The sequence below is a fragment of the Chanodichthys erythropterus genome, chromosome 2, assembly GCF_024489055.1.
Source record: "Chanodichthys erythropterus isolate Z2021 chromosome 2, ASM2448905v1, whole genome shotgun sequence".
NCBI classification, from domain to species: Eukaryota; Metazoa; Chordata; class Actinopteri; order Cypriniformes; family Xenocyprididae; genus Chanodichthys; species Chanodichthys erythropterus.
Window position 1 is genome coordinate 4,012,680 of NC_090222.1, and position 18,490 is coordinate 4,031,169.

An 18,490-nucleotide genomic window follows, 5' to 3' on the forward strand; every position below is an offset into this window, starting at 1 on the left:
AAAACACTCTGACACTCTTTACCTCTGTGCAGCAGCCACTCACTGACGGCCTCCGTCACGTCGAACGACAGCCACTCCCCCTCCATACGGGTGCGCACCACCTTGCTGTCAATGTAGCGCTGTGTGGGTGATGTGAGCTCTTTATGACCTAAAATCTAAAGAAACAGGAAACGCATCAGCATCGGTCGACCACAGACCGCAAACACTGTCATCGATGTGCCAGCCCCCGTTCACCCCGTATAAAGCGGTACCCTGTCCAGTGCCTCAACAGCAGTTCTCTTCCTCCCATTGGAAGCTCCCTGATTGATTAGCCAGGCCTGGGAAATGCTTGGAGAGGCTGTGGTGGCGGAAACAGATGCTGGACAGGGTGCACTGTTATTCCTCTGTCCTTCGTGGCTGCGTGTTTACATTGGACAGCGCAGCTCTTAATGCGTAAAACACTGCTTCAGCTGCAACGCTGCAACGGCTCAGCTTCCTTCCATCAAGCCGCGGAGGTGAACGTGGGATGGAGAGGCTCAGACGGAGGCCAAAACGGAGATACTAATTGTAGGATCCTTAGACCGGAGCTACAGGGGTCTGCTGTCCATAAACCAGGCTTTTGGGCCAATTTGGAATCTAGTTACACAACTGCTGATATGGAGATAAATCTTCACGCTGAACTGCAATAACACTTGATTGGTTTAACAGGAGAGCTGAATCACTAAGATATGAGCGATCTATTCATTTATTGTAAAATACACTGCCGTAAGATTTGGTTTCAAAAGAAATTAATACTTTTATTCAGCAAGGATGCATAAAAAGTGACAGTAAGGACATTTATAATGTCACAAAAGATTTGTATTTGAAATAAATGCTATTCCCTTAAAGAATCTTGAAAAACGTGTCACGTTTTCCACAAAAATATGAAGCATCACAACTGTTTTCAACATTGATAATAAGAAATGTTTCTCGAGCAGCAAATCAGCATATTGTTTTTATTTTAAATTGTACATTTTAACAATATTACTGTTTTTACTACATTTTGGCTTAAATAAATGCAGCCTTGGTGACTTTCTTACTGGCCTGAAACTTTTGAAAGCTTTTCATGCCTTCACTCTTAAAAATTCAGTGTTAAAAACAACACAAGTAAGGTTGAAAATGGACAAACCCAGCAGTTGGGTTAAAGGTTTTCCCAATTAAAATCTGGCTTAAAATGAATGCTAAATAGGTTAAAAATCAGACACATAATTACTAGAAGCAACAACAATAATCAAAAGGTGAACATTTATTAATAAGCAATTTAATAAATGTTTATTGTTTAATTATTATTCATTAATATTATTAATAAATGCTAATTTCCAACATACTTTGGGTTCATTTTAAGCAAGCAATACAGCAATTTTTAAACAATAGTTGGGTTAAATGAAACTACCCAGCAGGTTGGGCAAATATTTAACCCAACTACTGGGTTAAAACAACCCAATTGCTGGGTCTGTCCATTTTCAACCTAACTTTGGTTGTTTTTAACTTTTTAGAGTTATACTTCAACAGCTCTTCTATGATAAACATATTTAATTTCTGGATTAAAATAGGTTTTTATCTTCAAAACGCCAGTCCCGACAATTGTGAAGCAGTTTTGTTGAAATATTATAAATATCTGAAAAAGTTTTGTCCAAGTCATATGACAACTGTCAATGTCACTGATATTCATCAAATAAGAAATTCATGATATTTTAAAAAAAAAAAAAAAAAAAAAGGTTTGCCATTTTTTTTTTTTTTTTGCATCTTTTCAGCATGAATAAAGTACAGGGAAAATAATAGGGAAATTGCAAAAAATATTGCTCTTTCTTCTTTTCAGTTTGAGCTGTTTCACCATTTTTTCATACATCAAACTTCAGACATCAGTCCATTCTTGAAGCAAACTTTTGCCTGTATGTTGATTAAATTGACTGTTTTTCACTCCCATCTTGAATTAGTCAATATAATATGTAGTTACACTATATTAAATGTATTATATAACACTACATTAAAGTTCACTTTAATTATAATGACTGTATTTTCCTGACCAGCTACAACAGATCATTAACATGAGTAATAAAAATGGAACAGGATCAACCACTCCCTTCCTTGCAAACTCCTTTTAAAACCTCACTAACACATTCACCATCTCTGTGTTAGTGGGACAGTGTTTACTGCACCTGTCATGACAGACCTGACACATGAACAGAGAGGAGGGGAGCGAGGTTAAATGGAGAGGCAGGTGGGAGGTGGGGAGCACAGCCCTCGACAGCGCTGGGATTTTATTTGGCCCTCGAGACCCTCGAAACTCTAAATCACCAAACAGCATTCCACACTCACTTCTCTCCACACACACATAAAACCCCGCTGATCGATGGGCCGGAGCTCTACAGCACCCTTAAGATAAATAAACGAACATACGAGGAAAGAGAAGGAGGAGAGGAGAGGTTAAAAAGTGCATGTGTGGGCGCTTTCACACTGCATACACAAATCTGTTTGACGTCAGAGTTTGGTTCACTTGGTTGGTGTGAAAACGGTTTTCTGAACTTGAGTGTGAGTTAGTCCATCTGAAAAGTGACCTGGGTTACAATTGACTCTGGTATGGTTCACAGGCTCATTCATTGCTTGGAATATTTATTTATTATTAACTTCATCTTTGAAATTTCACATTTAATTCAATGCATTACTTGCAGATTCTTCGTAATTATTCGTGAAATGTACAAAACATTTCTGAGTGACGATTTCTTTCAGTCTATTACCTAGAATTCCTTTAGCCAAAATAAAAGTGCACATATAAAACAAGAGTTGATTATGGAAGCTTGTTTCCAAGGAATAAAAAAAAAAAAAAACTTTTTTGTGAGACTTTTTTCCCACAATTTGGACTTTATAATTCGCAATAGAAAGTGTATATCTCACAATTCTGAGAAAAAGTCAGAATTGCAATGTATAAATTGCAAAAAAAGTTTGAATTGCAAGTTTATAACTTTTGGTATTTGTATTTGATGAGAAATGTTTGAAATCTTTGAACCTATTTTTTTGTTGGGATCTATCAGTTTATTTATTTATTTAAAGGTACACTATGTAACTTTTGGCCCTCTAGCATTTAAAAAGAAAACTGCATGCATTTTGTGAAAGAACATTGTTTGGGTGTGCTTCGGCTCTGCGTGTATGTGCAGAAGAATATGGTGCTTTCTCATAACTAAAAAAAAAAAAAAAAACATCCTACTGCTCATAAGATATATAATCAGTTTAGATGGAAAGGATCTCAAGCTGACTAGCTGAATATGTTACTAGCTTTATCCATTAAAAGACACAGTACTTCCTTGAAAATTGTGACCCGTCACGGAAACCAGGGACACAAGTCAGCAGCACAACTTTCGAGCAAAATGAGAAAGAAGCATTTTTTTTTCAAAATTGGTGATTTTCGTTTTTTGCAGAATCTGTTAGTTGAGATCATGAAGAAGCCTTTCCGTGTTTGAGATAGCAGTATTGGTATATTTAAAAGCGTACATTTTGAGGTTGAAATCGGCTTGTTTTTCGGAGATTCTAGCACGCAGTAGGGGCGTGTCATGTCTGTGTGTATTTCCATACTGGGAAGCGTGGCTACTTTTTATGCAGCGCTCTGGCCGGCTCTAGCTGATATCAAAATTCAATGAAGAACCGTGGCCGTTACACCGAAAATGTTTTGAAGTACTTCTTCGACAAGCCGGATGCTTATGAACAAGCGCTCACTGATTCTGAAGACGATCTGAGCGACGATGAAAGCGGCATTATAAGACATTAACTCTCTGGAGTCGGGTAACACGCCGGCACATTTTGCAGGATTTTTTTCACATTGCAGAAAAACAGACTTAAAATACTCCGTCATTTTTTGTCATAGAGACATAAGTAATATATCAATTGAAACTATAGAATGTCTTCTTTTATTTGTGTACACTCAGAGTAAAAACACAATGTTGTGCTTTTTGTCAAATAAAGAAGACTAACATGATGCATGATCTCTCGTCTCCCTCTGAACGAAGTCCAATCTGATAGTTCTCAGAAAATGAACTGTAACTTAGTGAATACTAATCATAAACAAATTATACTTGTGTCTGAAAAAACGTTGAAATGTCAGGTTTTAAATCGTGTAAGTCAAATAAAACAAACATTCTGTGTTTATGTAATCTGTATGAAAAGAGAGCCATGTCAGAAGTCTGTGATTCAGCTCATTATCCGCTAATGCGGCCACGCCCACGGAGCCAGCGCTATTCAGACGCAAATTCAGTCAATACATGCATTCATCGTCTCAATCGTGTATTTATTGTCTTGAAAAGTGTTTTGAATAGCCATAGTTAGCGATCCCTGGCCTCTGTTAGTCCAGTTAGTTCCTGGATTGCCTATTCTTCTTTAACAGGCTTCTCAGCTGAGAAAATTTCATTTCATGATTATAGTGACCAAAATGATCAGGGTTATCACAGAATCCTGTTCAAAAAGTAAATTCACCAAGTTTCATGTGGAAAACCAGCAAATAACAAATAAAATTAGCATCAATATGTACTTTTTCTTTACATAAACATTAAAATAATAACATTAAAAATGATGGGCAGATTTTAAAGGAGTGTCTTACAACAATCTACAATGCACAAGTTCAAATAGAGTTTTGACAAAAAAAGTCACATATTTCAGCCTCTAAATCATTTTTATAAAAGTCAAAAAAGATAAATTACTGACATTTATAATGCACATTAACCTTTATTATTAATAGTATGCGGTCCATGCAGCTTTACAAGGGGTATGGTTTATCTAAATGAGATGTAAATGAGCCCTATTGTCACTCCCAGCAGGTGAGAACAGGCGAGAACTGCAACTTTAGAGGCGTTTTTCTCCTTATAGGGCTTTCTTGAATGCCTAATGGCCACAACTTCAGATTTCCATGTGTCACACATCGTTGGAAAGCTTGGAGACTACACTTTCAGAATCTGTGAATAACTCAAAATGCCCCAGAACCGACTTGTGTCCCTACTTTCCGAGACTGGTCACAATTAGTTCCGTCACACGGTTACAAAAACCATAATGAAATGAACCTTCACAACAGATAATGCTTCACAATGAGCTGTTAGAGAGCTACATATGGCAGTTTATATGTTCAATAAAATACCTTACTCACTTCCTCACAGGTCTTGAATATAAACACTTATAATAGGCTTACCATAGTGAATCAGGATAAGACAAAAACATTTTTCTGCGAAGGATTGATGATGTATTGACTAATTATTTCAATTTAACAACCAAAAAAGTTGCATAGTGTACCTATTAAATACATTAAATTGCAATTTTTACGTACAAAGGGCCTCATTTATGAAACACAAGCAGAACAAATTGTTGTGTAAATTGTTTGTAAAGCCATTCTAAATGTACATTTTCAGATTCATGAAAATGTTCGTATTTTCAAAATGTTAGTTGGTACGAAAGAAATTTACACCTGCTTCCGACCACATGTAAATGGTGCATAAACATTTGAACTTTCTGTCTTCATTTAGGCAAACTGCATTTTGATCATCTGTGTACCATAATAACATTTCATGAGTTTGTCTTTTTTATGCAGCCGAGAGTTGAAAACTTTGGGTACTGTCATTTTTTTACCCAGCTGTCATCACAGTGGAGGAGGGGCCGGACAAATACTACACCGACCAATCATCCTAATTGTACAATGTGAAGTTAATATTGCTTGTTTCTGCATTTTTATATTCATTAATTTTCTTCAAAATTAGATACTAGTAACACGTTACTGCCGTGGATATTTCAAATCATAGCAACCAAAGCGTCTCAGCTTTAAAAAATGCTGCGCCTCCAAAGCTCTCTCAAGCTCCACCAGCTGGCCGATTTCAGAAGAGCATCAGGCATTTTTCAGCTGGCTAAAAACGCTTTGGTGGACACGCATTAAATGAATATTTATTGTTAGGCATAAAACACTTGACTTAGTCTCTTTTGCATTTATGCAATATACTGGAGCCAATCCTGAGAAGGGAGTTCGGAGGATTCCACAGTGTTCCTGGACATGTAATTTTTGTAGCTGTAATTTATAGGCGGGGATTATGCTAATTGTGAATGAGAATTGGAATTTTCTGGAATTCCTAATTATGAATGATTGGAATTCATTAATACGTTTAACGATCAAAGTCGAGTTTTCGGGAAGGTCCGTTTTACATGCAAATTACTCGAAATTTACTCATATATTTTAAGAAAGTTTCAAGAATGAGGCCCAATGACTTGAATACACCTCTTTGATAATTATGTTTTCTGAAATCATTTCTGAAATAAAATTATTTTAAATTTTTGGGGGGGCATAAAAAAAAGGGGGTGATACATAATTTATGATCTCATAATGAAGAAATTATAATAGTTTGGCATAAACTTTTAATATTGTTTCTTAGAAATACAGTAATTGTGTAAAAGTAATTGTGCAGACAAGACTGTTGTACTGCTGCTTTCATGACAGTTGTTCGGGGAGTTGAATGAGCGCGTGAAGTCAAAGGAAATGCTAGAAAGATGAAGGGCTGAGGGACAGGAGAGAACGAACCTGGTAAAGCTCAATCCGCTGCTCAGACACACGGGCCTTTGGGTTCTGCAGTCTGAAGATCCTGAGCTCTGCCTTCACCAGGTTTGAGGCATTTTTCTCCATGGAGCTCACGTCAAACCTCAGCCTCCTGAAGTACGGGTTGTAATGTGTTGGAGAGATGACATCTGGAACAAACAGTGGGCACCGTTACTGACCTGCTGAGACACTTTCTTTATACCTGTATGTGTGAGGTACAGTATGTACAAAGAATCCAGTCTTTTACACCATTGTTTAGTACTTTTGTATACATAGTAGTAGCCTATTAGATGAAGCTTATAGTCAACATGAAATGAAAACTGACTCACCAGGGGAGCAGTTGCAGGAACCTCCCCTTGTGAAAAAGAAGTGTACTTAATTGCATTGAATGTGCACTTGTAGTGTACTTCAAATCTTAAAAAGTATATATACACTTATTTTGATATGTTGATTAACATTCTACAGCAGATGTAAAGTAGTTCATTATAATTTTATCTGTAGAGTGTTATTCGATATTACATTTAAAGTTAACATGGTTACACTTTATTTTGATGGTCCACACTTTACTAACTATAAGTAACTTTGCCACTACATGTCAACTAACTCTTAGAGTATTAGTAGATTGTGGTAGCCTGTTAGTGGACTTTTAGGTTAGGGCGTAAGTTAGTAAATGTTTGGGTTGGATCCAAATGCAAATAAGGTTTATTAAAGATGTAAAAGGAACCAAAATAAACAAGTTAACAGACACCAGGGAACTCCAGGAACAGAAATGAGCAAGCCTGACCTGACAAAGAAAATTGCAACTTCATCATTACAAATGTATAATTATAAATATATTTAAATACATAACATATAGTTTTAATAGAAATGACATTAAAGTACTGTATAGATTTTAGTTGACCATAAATGCTTGTCAGTGCACTTTAAAGACAATTAAAGCTGCAGTCCGTGATTTTCCCTCTTTGTCGCCATCTCTTGTTTGAAACCTGCAATTGCAGTCATATGCGGAACAGTTATCTGTAAGTGTGTAGTGCCTTGGTACAGCTCGTCAGCACGGATAAGTCTAATGTTTGCTGTCAGTCACCGCACCGGTGTGGATACTGTACTTCAGAATCACAGATTCTACGTCTTGAAAGTATGACCAATATAAGAATTTTAACTGGAAAATATCATCTGAACAACTAAGTAACATGTCTGCCACTTTTGTTCTGATCAACTGAGGAAAAAAGCATTAGGCCTACAAAAAATCGTGCTGCCAATGATGATTAAATCTAACAATCGCTTAAATCATGCAAATTATTATTACTGTTATATTGTTCTCAAATCGTAAATGTTAACAACATCAGCATTACTATGACTATGTGTATATTAGCGTTACCTGTAGATTTCAATTTCTGTAGCCACTCCACAGTCCAAAGTCTTTTGATTTTTGACTACGGGTGAATCTCCAGTTGTCACTTATTGATTACAATCCGCCATCAGAATGATAAGTTTAATTATTTCAGCTGCTGTGAGAACAGGCTATAAATGATCCGCTACCAGCAGCATCCTTACATGATAAAACCGATTAGCCTGGACTCCTTCCTTTCTGTTTACGGACGTGACGTAATGACACACAGAGGAACTGCTGCATGCTCAAATTTCCTGCGGAAATCCACCATGTCGCTTTTATTATAAAACATTATTACAAGCTTACCGTTGTGAATCGAGACAAAATAATAAGATGGTTTTGAACACTGGCTGATTATGTACTTGCTCAAAAACTGATTTTGGATCATTTTTAACCAAAAAAAGTTACGGACTGCAGCTTTAAAGTAATTACACTGTAGAAATTGATATTGTGAAGTTGTAAATAAAACAAAGATTACTGGAGAACGTTTTACAAGAAAATACTATTTCACACTTAGTTTAATTCGATGTTACTTGCCACTTCTAGGTAATTATTTGTTAAAATGTACTGGCAATTTCTGAGTGAAATGTGTTTCAAAGTAAATCCTACACCATTTTGTTTTTGTCAGTGTATAAAATTACATATAAAAATGTTCTTACGCCCTACTTAAGTGGGTCAACAAGCACTCTTAAGTACTAAAAATCGCAGTGAACGTAAATGTAAACTATAATATAATAAATTTAACTATATTCATATTCAGTTCACATTCATAAAGAGTACTTCTTTTTCACAAGGCTCTGCATATTGCTCACACAGCTTATGGCACTCAAGGCGTTTAAACCATTTAAAACGTTGACTGTGCAAGGCAGAGTCCTGTAGAGGCAATGCACAGTGCTGCGATGATGTCACCGTTTACGTGCAAACCCTCGTGCTTGTTGGGCAGTGATGTAGTGTGTACACTCAAAGTGTGATGAAACAATAGCGGGACACACCCCTCAGGCCGAGCTGTCACGCGAGGGTCAGCTGGGGTATAAACCCGCTCCATATGCTTCCCGAGTGAACCCAGTAGCCCAACATTCATGCGGTACTCAAAACCATGTGTGAATGTCATGTGCTTTGACAGGCTCCGTACGCACACTGCTCGTGCCGAGAACCATGTGTGGAACGGCGAGATGAGAGCGACACTCCGCACAGTAGCTCAACAAATTAACAAAGACAACCAAAGCCACATGCACTAACATTTGAGGGATACGACAACAGGCCGCCGTGACACCGCATGAATTACGGCGGTGTGATGTCATGTGACATGCAGCGATATACTCCGTTTGCTCAAAATCATCCCTTGTGGGAGTCTGATTCGAGAGGGTTAACACACATACAACGGCAACCATGATCCTAGCATGCAGTAATACAGAGAGAACGCTGTCAGACGGTGTATGATGAGGCCTGAAGCACTAAACGGACCCTGAGCTTTGCACAGAAGCCAGGGATCACAGAGGCTCAACGGTTTGTTTAATAAGCCTACGCAAGTAGGACGTCCGTCCACATGAGACGGACAGAAGAAAACATTCGGCAGCTGCAGTGACTGTAAGAACAATCAGGGCTTTGAAGGAAAGCTGTGAATTTTCACTTCAAGAGAAATAACTTTATTGCAAGGCTTTCTGGAATACTTTATTCTGATTGGTCATTACAAACGTCTTTACTGTCACTGTTGATTAATTCAACGAATTCTTGCTGAATAAACTAAATAAGTTATTTTAAAAAAAACAATATCTTACCGACTCTAAAACTTTGATCGGTAGCATATATGTTTTTTTCTAAGAGGCTGACAATGCATTAGTAGTACTAAATTAAAAATATAGCTGCAAGCAGCAATTAAGGGGCCAAACACAACAGAAGCAAACAAGGAAGCTAACAGCAGACCAACAATGTCATAATGGACTATGATAGCAATTGAAACAAAGACACCGCATGTCAATTTTGAATTTAATTTTGAAGTTTTGAAGACCAACAGTAGTTAGAGCCAATTTCATGTTTTGTACAATTATAGCACCCCCAAGTGGCACAGCCTTCAGAGTGCCCCATACATAAGCGTGTCAAATTTGGTGAAAATATCTAATTTCGTTTATGACTTAGGGTGCTTTCACACCTGCCTCATTTAGTTCGGTTGAATCGTACCAGAGTTCGTTTGCCCCTTTGGTGCGGTTCGTTTGGGCAGGTGGGAAAGCAGCAATCGCACTCGGGTGCGCACCAAAAGCGGACCAAACAAGCGTACCGAGACCTGCTTGAAGAGGTGGTCTCGGTACGCTTTCAATCGAACTCTGGAGCGGTTCGCTTGAGATGTGAAAGCAATCGACCCAGTTAACGGACCAACGAACCAAATGATATCATTTTCATAACGGAAAATATGATTTAAAAATCAGTAATGTCTGATTCTGTGAGTGAGCACATTATTTACAATATCTGAAAGCCAACGAGCGCCTCTGGTGTGTAATTACACTTCTCCGTGCGAGAATGCTGTCCCGACGAAGTCTCAATTCCCGCTCTGCTTCTTTATAAAATTCAAATGGTCTCTCTCGACAGACACACGGACAACAGGTCGCCTACTAGACAGCGCTGGGAAATCCAGAGAGAGAGAGAGAGAGAGAGAGAGAGAGAAAGAGCGCGGGTTCGAATTTGCCGCAGCAAATATGAATTAACTGCGGGAGAGACGGCTACATTTATAAAGTGTTTGTGTGTGTCTCGACAGTTACAAATAAAGCCACAATAAGCTCATGGAGCTAGCTTGTCAATCATTATTTTGATGGATGACGCAGCGAAAACTCTGACCAATAAGAGGACAGTTGTACTCGCATGTGACTTGTCTGAATGCATTTTGGTACGCTTTGAAATGTTGCCATGTGAAAGCGAACCGAACCAAGAAGAAAATGCAACATTGTAACAAATTCAGTCCCTGTTTCGGAACAAAACAAGCGATCCATAGGTGTGAAAACACCCTTATAGACATTTATATGTATGAACACAAATGAAAATTTCCCACACTTGACTTTGATTGCAATTTTTTTGGCACTCACTGTCAAAATTTTGACATTTCGCAATTTGCGTTTAGTTAACGACCTATATTTTCAATTTTCCTATGGTGGTTTCGTTTCGATCGGACGAACGGTTTCTATGATATTCGCAAATGTTGTTTAAACACTAAATCACAACTTTGCACTAACCATAAGGTGAAACCTAGCATGTATGGTATTGTTGGACTCGGCAAGGATTCAGGAGTCCAAGGAGATGACTCCCGTGAAAATAAGTCAACCACATCCGAAGTTATAAGCATGTAAAGAATTTTTTGTCACTGTCCGAAACTTCTCAACCTCCTTCAGGGCATCATGCTGATGACCCATACTGAGTTTCATAATGATATGCTAATGCATTTATATAATACAGTATTTTACTACTACATTCGAAATGGCCAACACCCAAAATGGCCGATATAGGAAAATTGGATATCATTCGACCGGATATCATTTAGACAAACTGTTCAGAAGTTATAAGCAAAAATAGCCATCTTTTTGTATCTCTGGACCAATAGGTGGCGCTGCCCCGACACGCAGTATGTAACCTTAGATCATGCTTGTGATGACATGCGATAAAGCGTTGATGAAATAGAGCCTCATGTCTATTTTCGCAAGCACTACGTAAAATTCGTTTGCAGGTTTTCAAAAACGGTTTGACAAATCAACTTGAATTCCACAACTTTTTGTCACATGGTCCGAAAATGATATGGTTCAACTTTCGTGAAAATTGGAGTAACGGTTTAATTTTTTATTTTTTTTTATTCAAAATGGCGGGAAAATTTTCATGATGAAAAAATTACGTAATCAAATCGTGTTTAATCGTTTTGTTTCTAGCCCTTATGGTTCAAAAGTTATTAGAATAAATATAAGTGCAAGTTTGGACAGTTGGTGGCACTAGAGGGATTGAGTTAGAGACTCCAAATTTGCTGAAAGTTCAGACTGGCCTCTATCAGTGCGCCAAATTTCATAACCTTCCTGCGAGCGGTTCTACATTTTACATTTAATAATTTAGCAGAGATTAAAAAAACAGTCACCCCCCTGAACGCCAGTGGATAATTCTTGAGGGTCATGTGGTTCTTTTGAGATTAAAACTTTTTATATTTAGAGCAGCCTTTTGTTTTCTATGTTCTTTAAAACATCAGTGAATTGAAGTTTTCTAACGTAAAAAAAATAAATTGGAACTCTGTAGGTTGTATTCGGTTCTTCATCTGTAAGAGTGTTGAAGCACATACAGAGGATTTGAAAGTTCTGATGGTTTCTGTGTTTTACATTTGCAAATGTCAGTTCTCAAATGCTTATGATGTCACAAAACAGACGTCTATAAATCTTTGTAAGCATGATCGCATTCATGCAGGCGGCAATTCTAACTCTAGTGCACTTCTCTGAATCGTTCTCCCTCCATCAACAGACAAAGTCTCACTTACAATGAGCCAGCATATTTACATCTTGATTCCATGAAAGGCTCTGCTGTGCTGGTTCTACACTGGACGCTTTGAGCAGGGTTCACTGGAAACCACAGCGCACGCTCTTCTGAGTTCACACACCAGTGAGTGCGCACATACGTATAATGATACTTCTAATCTCTATACACCACAATCTTCCTGTCACTCTCCAATCCACTGGGGAATATGGGCTGACGCAGGAAGCAAACCGCTGATTTACAGAGATTCAGTAGCACAGACTCTATAACCGCTGATTTATACGAACGTGACATAAAAATGATTAGTTACATGTGGTGCCGCTGTGGTCTGAGCAAACTCATCAGAACCACATTAACATACACAAAGAGACTGTTTTATAATTACAGTGAAAACACAGAAAATATTAGAATGTGTATAGACTTTCAAAAGTGATAAGTACTGATTATTTTGCATAAACAAAACAGATTATATAATTCTGCTTGTGGACATGTGGTTTAATTTTTCCTGAGGGCCTCCAACATCAAACTCTTTCAAAGACTAGAGGCTAAAAAGTAATTCATGGAACCTGTTACCACAACTTAAATAAATGCATGGTTGCAAGTTATTGTTTTATTTAAAACTTTCAAGTTGCAAACAATATTTTGTTGAGTTCCGTTGACATAATAATGTTGACCCTTACATCAACTTAATATCGTCTGTACTTTAAACTCAAATTTCTGCGTTAATTGGCTTTTCTTTTTTTTAAGTTGTAGTAACGTAATGAAACTGTCTCGATAACTACGGAAATAAGGCAGTGGATTTCTAGTTCCCAGCATGCTTTATATAAGACTGGATACAGAGAATAAATGTTGAAAGTAGGTGTTAATATATTTGATTTTAGTGAAGGGAAAGACCTGTTAATGTTTAATGCTGTTATGTTTGACATTTAAAAGAGTTTCTGTAATGTTGAAGTTTTCGTGGTTTCCATAAGTTATGTTAGCATGTACTATGATAGCTGTTGCGACTTAATTTTTTTTGAGTAATCAAATAAAAAAACATGTGTTTATGCATCAAACTCAATGTAGCTTGTTGGTTGAACGTAAATTCACTCAAAGTTGTCATAACTCAAAAAAACTGATGCAAACTGTTGTGTTATTATTTTTTTTTTTTGAGCCAACACATTATTTTTTAGTGTACTGATTTAAACTTTTGAAAATTCAGTGATTAGCTCTTCCTTAAAAGTCAGCCAACCAATCAGATTAGAGTATGCCAGATTGAGAATGTGCTTTTAAGGTTTGTGAACAGACTGTGGGCATTTCATCTAAAAGTAAAGGTCATGTGACACATACTCAATTGCATTCTAAATTTCCATCAATTTTAATTTTCTGCACTCAAAAAAACAAAAAAAGTCATAGTTTATTATTAACTATTTGATTTTATTTAAATATTCATACTTTCAAAATTAATTTATTCAAACTGCTCAGCATAAATCTGCTCAGTGAAAACAATTGTTCAGTTAAAAAGTATGAACATGGCTAAAATTTGGCAAGCTGCAGAACAAGCAATATGCAGTTAATTAAAATGAATGAGATTGAAACAAACTGTATATATTAATGATAAATATATAAACCTAGTTATTCTGTATTTGGGTCACTGACGAATAAGGTTTTTAAAAGTGTAAAAAAAAATGATTTAAAATGTTTTATTAAGTATTAACAATGAGATTATGTGGTTTTTATAATCAATTAACACTGCTTTTGTCTTTTTTTTTAATATGGACAAAATTTGTCACCAAAAAAGTCATTCGGTTTAACCAAAATTTCGGTTTTACTGAATGACACTTTTGGTTATACCGAATGAAGATATTTTCAAACAATACTAACAGGCTGATATCTAGCTAGATAATCAAACATTTTATATTTAGTACAAGTTTTTAAAATATTACAACATTTTCCATGTTTTATAGCGGTTGTACCGAATGACCTGATGTTTCGGGACATGTATGATCAAGTGAAAACATGAATTTTTCAAATAGTTAAGAGAGAGTTAGTTACTTTGCTTCATGACAATGTGGTCCTTTGCAGGTGTTTGAATGATGTCACATCCTGTCACATGATATTAACCACATGACTTGATCCAAAATGGTCCCTTTATATTGGTTAATCCAAATGACATCAATGAAATTCATTCTTCCTGACATTGTTTCTCATACTAAAGCAACGACTTCTACACATAATTTTAATACTATTTTGCACTATGTTGATATATGATGTTATAAATCATGCCAGAATAAAAAATATATAAATTTATTACATTTTAAGATATTTTAATCACACATGAAATGACTGTATTGGCCTTTGGACGGTTAAACCGAATGACCTTCTGACACTTCAAAATCTTTAAAATACCTTTATATGTAGCAAAATATGATTAAGCCTTTTGGATTCAATAAAAGAGATCTAGTTGTACTAACTTACACACTTTGGATGACATACCTTTGTTTTGTTTTTTTATTATTATTAAGGTCTTTGGACAAAAAAAACAAAACAAAGACCAGTCACGTCATTGAGCCATTTAAAACACATTCAGTTTATTACTATTCTAGAAATCATAACGGTTTCATTGATGTATGACTGAAAATAATGCATCACATTAAGTTTATATATATATATATATATATATATATATATATATATATATATATATATATATATATATATATATATATATATATAAACAACAAAAACAAAACACTAAACTTGCCAAAAAAAAAAAGCCAAACTACAGCTCACAGGTTTTATTTTACTATGCCAAAGAGAGAGAAAAATAAATAAATAAATAAAATAAAACAAAACTTGATTTTGTCTCTTGTTTTTGCATGTGTCAGCACAGTTCGGCATGTTTCATTGCATTATTATCACAAATAAAACAAACGACTCAAAGCACAAGTATGCAATGCTCACAAAATCTTCAACACATTTTCAATAATATTTGAATAAGAGGTGAAGACGGCCATTTTCCTAGGCCAGACATGACTTTTGGCCACTACTGTATGACCTGGCTTTATAGGCACTGTAAAAAGTGAAACTGGGCATATTTTCTTTTTGATCGTGCAAGAATGAAAATATCTCGCAAGGGCTTAATATTCCCATCTAAGGAATTTTACTGGCTTACATAAGCTCGTTGATAGCACCTCGTTACCAGACACACAAAAAAATGATGTAATATAAAATAGTGTAACAGTTTTTCAATATAGATAACGCTGGAAAAGATTAGTCAGATCTGCTGATGAAATTGAACTGGTTGAACCCGATATAAAGTGCCCACAAAGAGCAATAGCCCTGATGAATGATTCACATCTCACACACACACACTTAATACACATTAATAATAACAAAAAGCCTTTTTTTACATTCCCATAAATCACTCGTCAGGTTTGCCATTGCAAACACTTGGATCTTAAACTCAGGAAGTCTTCATGAGTGAGGACCTCTTGTGATGTGCTCCAAAAAATATGCACAGTGGCTTGATCTCACAAGAGCTTCCTTCCTGAGAGGAAAGACGTTACAGAGCTTCACCAGTTGTTTAGTTATCGAAAAACACTTAACTGACGCTTCTGCACAGTTTCTAATATATAAACCTTAACTGAACCCTCGTACTCACATCTGTGAAGACATGACATCATGTTCGTTTTAAACACTGAAACCATAAGCTGTTTACCCTACGTGGAATATACATCTTGAAGGCATTAAGTAGTTAAATAGACATGGAGACTGAATCCCGGTTACTGATCTGCACTCCTGAACGCTCACTGATCAAACACCTGTGCCAGGAAATGCCTCCCAGTGTCCTCTGCTCCCCCACTGACCCCAGTCTTACTTCCTGTGTGCTGGATTTCCTCCAGGCTTTAATGAAACAGATAGATTAGTGAGCTTGTCTGCTCGATGACACGGCTGTCCGTCCTTCAGTCTCGAAATAACTCCTGTTGCTGAGTGGACAATCTCTCTCTCTCTCCGGCTGGAAAACACTGTCAGATGTGGGGTTGACAGGGCAAGAGTTAGCATTTGAATCAAATTACACATACAGTGCTACGCCTCCGTGACACACACCAACTATACTATTACCTTCTATCTACATTACAGTAAAACGCCCCACTCATTGTCTACTACAGATGTTCCAGGTCGTCAGTCACAGGCCTCATTAGTGGCCAGAACTCTTCATCAGTGACCGGTGAAGAGCTTTTTAACTGGAGTCAGCAGACAAATACAACAGTTGGATGGGAAAGCTATTTGGCCATGTTAAATGAGCAATATCACATGAGAAGTCGTGCGATATCACTCTGTAGCAGCATGGCTGTGATTCAGCCTTAGGCAATCACAGCCGTGCTAATATAGAACCATATTGCATGGCTATGAGTGTGATATTGCGTTTATACAACAGTTCGATGGCACAAGTATGTAAATAAATATGAAACAACAACGGAATGTCTTTAAAAACCCTCTTTTGTGAGGAAATGGATTCAAATCTCAAGTTGACAGTTTAACAGGTGACTTTAGAACTAGTAACGAAGGAACGTCGAGTTACTTTATTGAAGCTTATTGTATTATGTTGAGTATTATAAAAGAGAGATCAACTAAGCAAGTAGTGATGGAAGAAACAAAGCTTTTCAAAGCTTCGAATCAATTGAACCAATTACTTTGCAAAATGATTCACTGTTTCGGAGCATTCGAAACGCCACTCGCTGGTGACCCCTGCTGATCAGAACAGTGTAAATGCAACAAAAACAAACACCCATCACATGTTTTATTGAAAGCAAAATCTATCAAATGCAATTAACTAATCATCTCATAAGATTAAACATCATGTGTCTGAATAATATGTGTTATTTTATCAATTTTCAGGGATTTTTTTGTTTGTTCAATGGATGGCTCAGCTAAACAGGCCAATAAGAGACTATTAAGTACTATTATTCCTTTTAATTATACTAATGTCTCATTAAAACGTTTATAAATGTATAAAACTGATCAGAGATCAGGTAAAACCCATAGACATTTGCTCAATGTCTCACCGCTGGCAGTAAATCCGCGTGATTCATGGGTTCACAGAGATCATCGCTCCCCAGTGGTGAACAATTGAAATTTCAAAAAGGTTTCGAAACAGTTATGACGTTTTACTGAAATCACGTGACTTTGGCAATTTGATACATGCTCCAAACCACTGACTAGAAACAAAAGATTCATAAAGGTTTTGAAGCTTCATGAAGCAGTCTTTCGATGCATCTAGCTGATATTCTTCAGGTCAATCTTAAATACATAATCACAAAATCAGTTTGAATGTCTGCTGATATCTTTGTCTTTGTCCTTTTAACATTTAAGGGGATTTCCTATGACAGCGCTAGTCAATGCATTTATAAGCTGTGTCTTATAACTTTACTTCCTTGTTTATAGCCGGGTTTCAATATAAAAGTCTTTGCTACTGACTCACTGATAAAGTCAGTCTCTGCTGCCATCTACTGGCGTAATAATGTAACTTTCACTGAAGTCGAAATCACAATCACCCACGGACCATTTCTCAATACCAAATATGACTTGTTATTTATATAAAATATTACTTTTTGAAAAATAATACTTAAATAAACAATATTAGTCACTACAAAAGTATAAGTTTGTACAACAGCAAATAAACACAAGCAAACAGTTCAGTCAAAAGTACAAAAGCAGTGCTAGTTATAGTACAGGATTTAATTTAAATAAAAATAGAAAGTTATGAAACTGAACTTTGCCCTTAGCCAAATCGATTTGCTCTGGAACAAGTAATAGATCAATAATTCCAAAGACTGCCCATTTGATATACCTAAAATGAATTATACCTCATGTTTAAACACTATCTACACAAGAGCCAGCAGCAAATTCCCAAAGGACTGGCTGAGATGAAGCTGTTCTCTCGGAGGGTACATGAGCGCTGAACGGCTGTTGATGGCCTGGAGCTCCAAAAACGTCTAAACAAATTGTCAATGTAAAAATGTATGCACACAAGTGCATTGTATAGAATGATT

At 36.6% G+C, this 18,490-nt stretch overlaps 1 protein-coding gene across 1 annotated transcript in view; it reads right to left on the reverse strand.

The window, feature by feature from the left end:
* The window catches only part of tgfb2 (transforming growth factor, beta 2), a 56,466-nt gene that overhangs the window by 17,098 nt on the left and 20,878 nt on the right, over window positions 1–18,490 (reverse strand). Inside the window, exons 2-3 of the mRNA XM_067399896.1 lie at window positions 6,560–6,723; window positions 23–155 (exon numbers count right to left, since the gene is read on the reverse strand). Coding sequence (XP_067255997.1) covers window positions 23–155; window positions 6,560–6,723 — 297 coding nt within the window. The remainder of the gene's footprint in view (window positions 1–22; window positions 156–6,559; window positions 6,724–18,490) is intronic.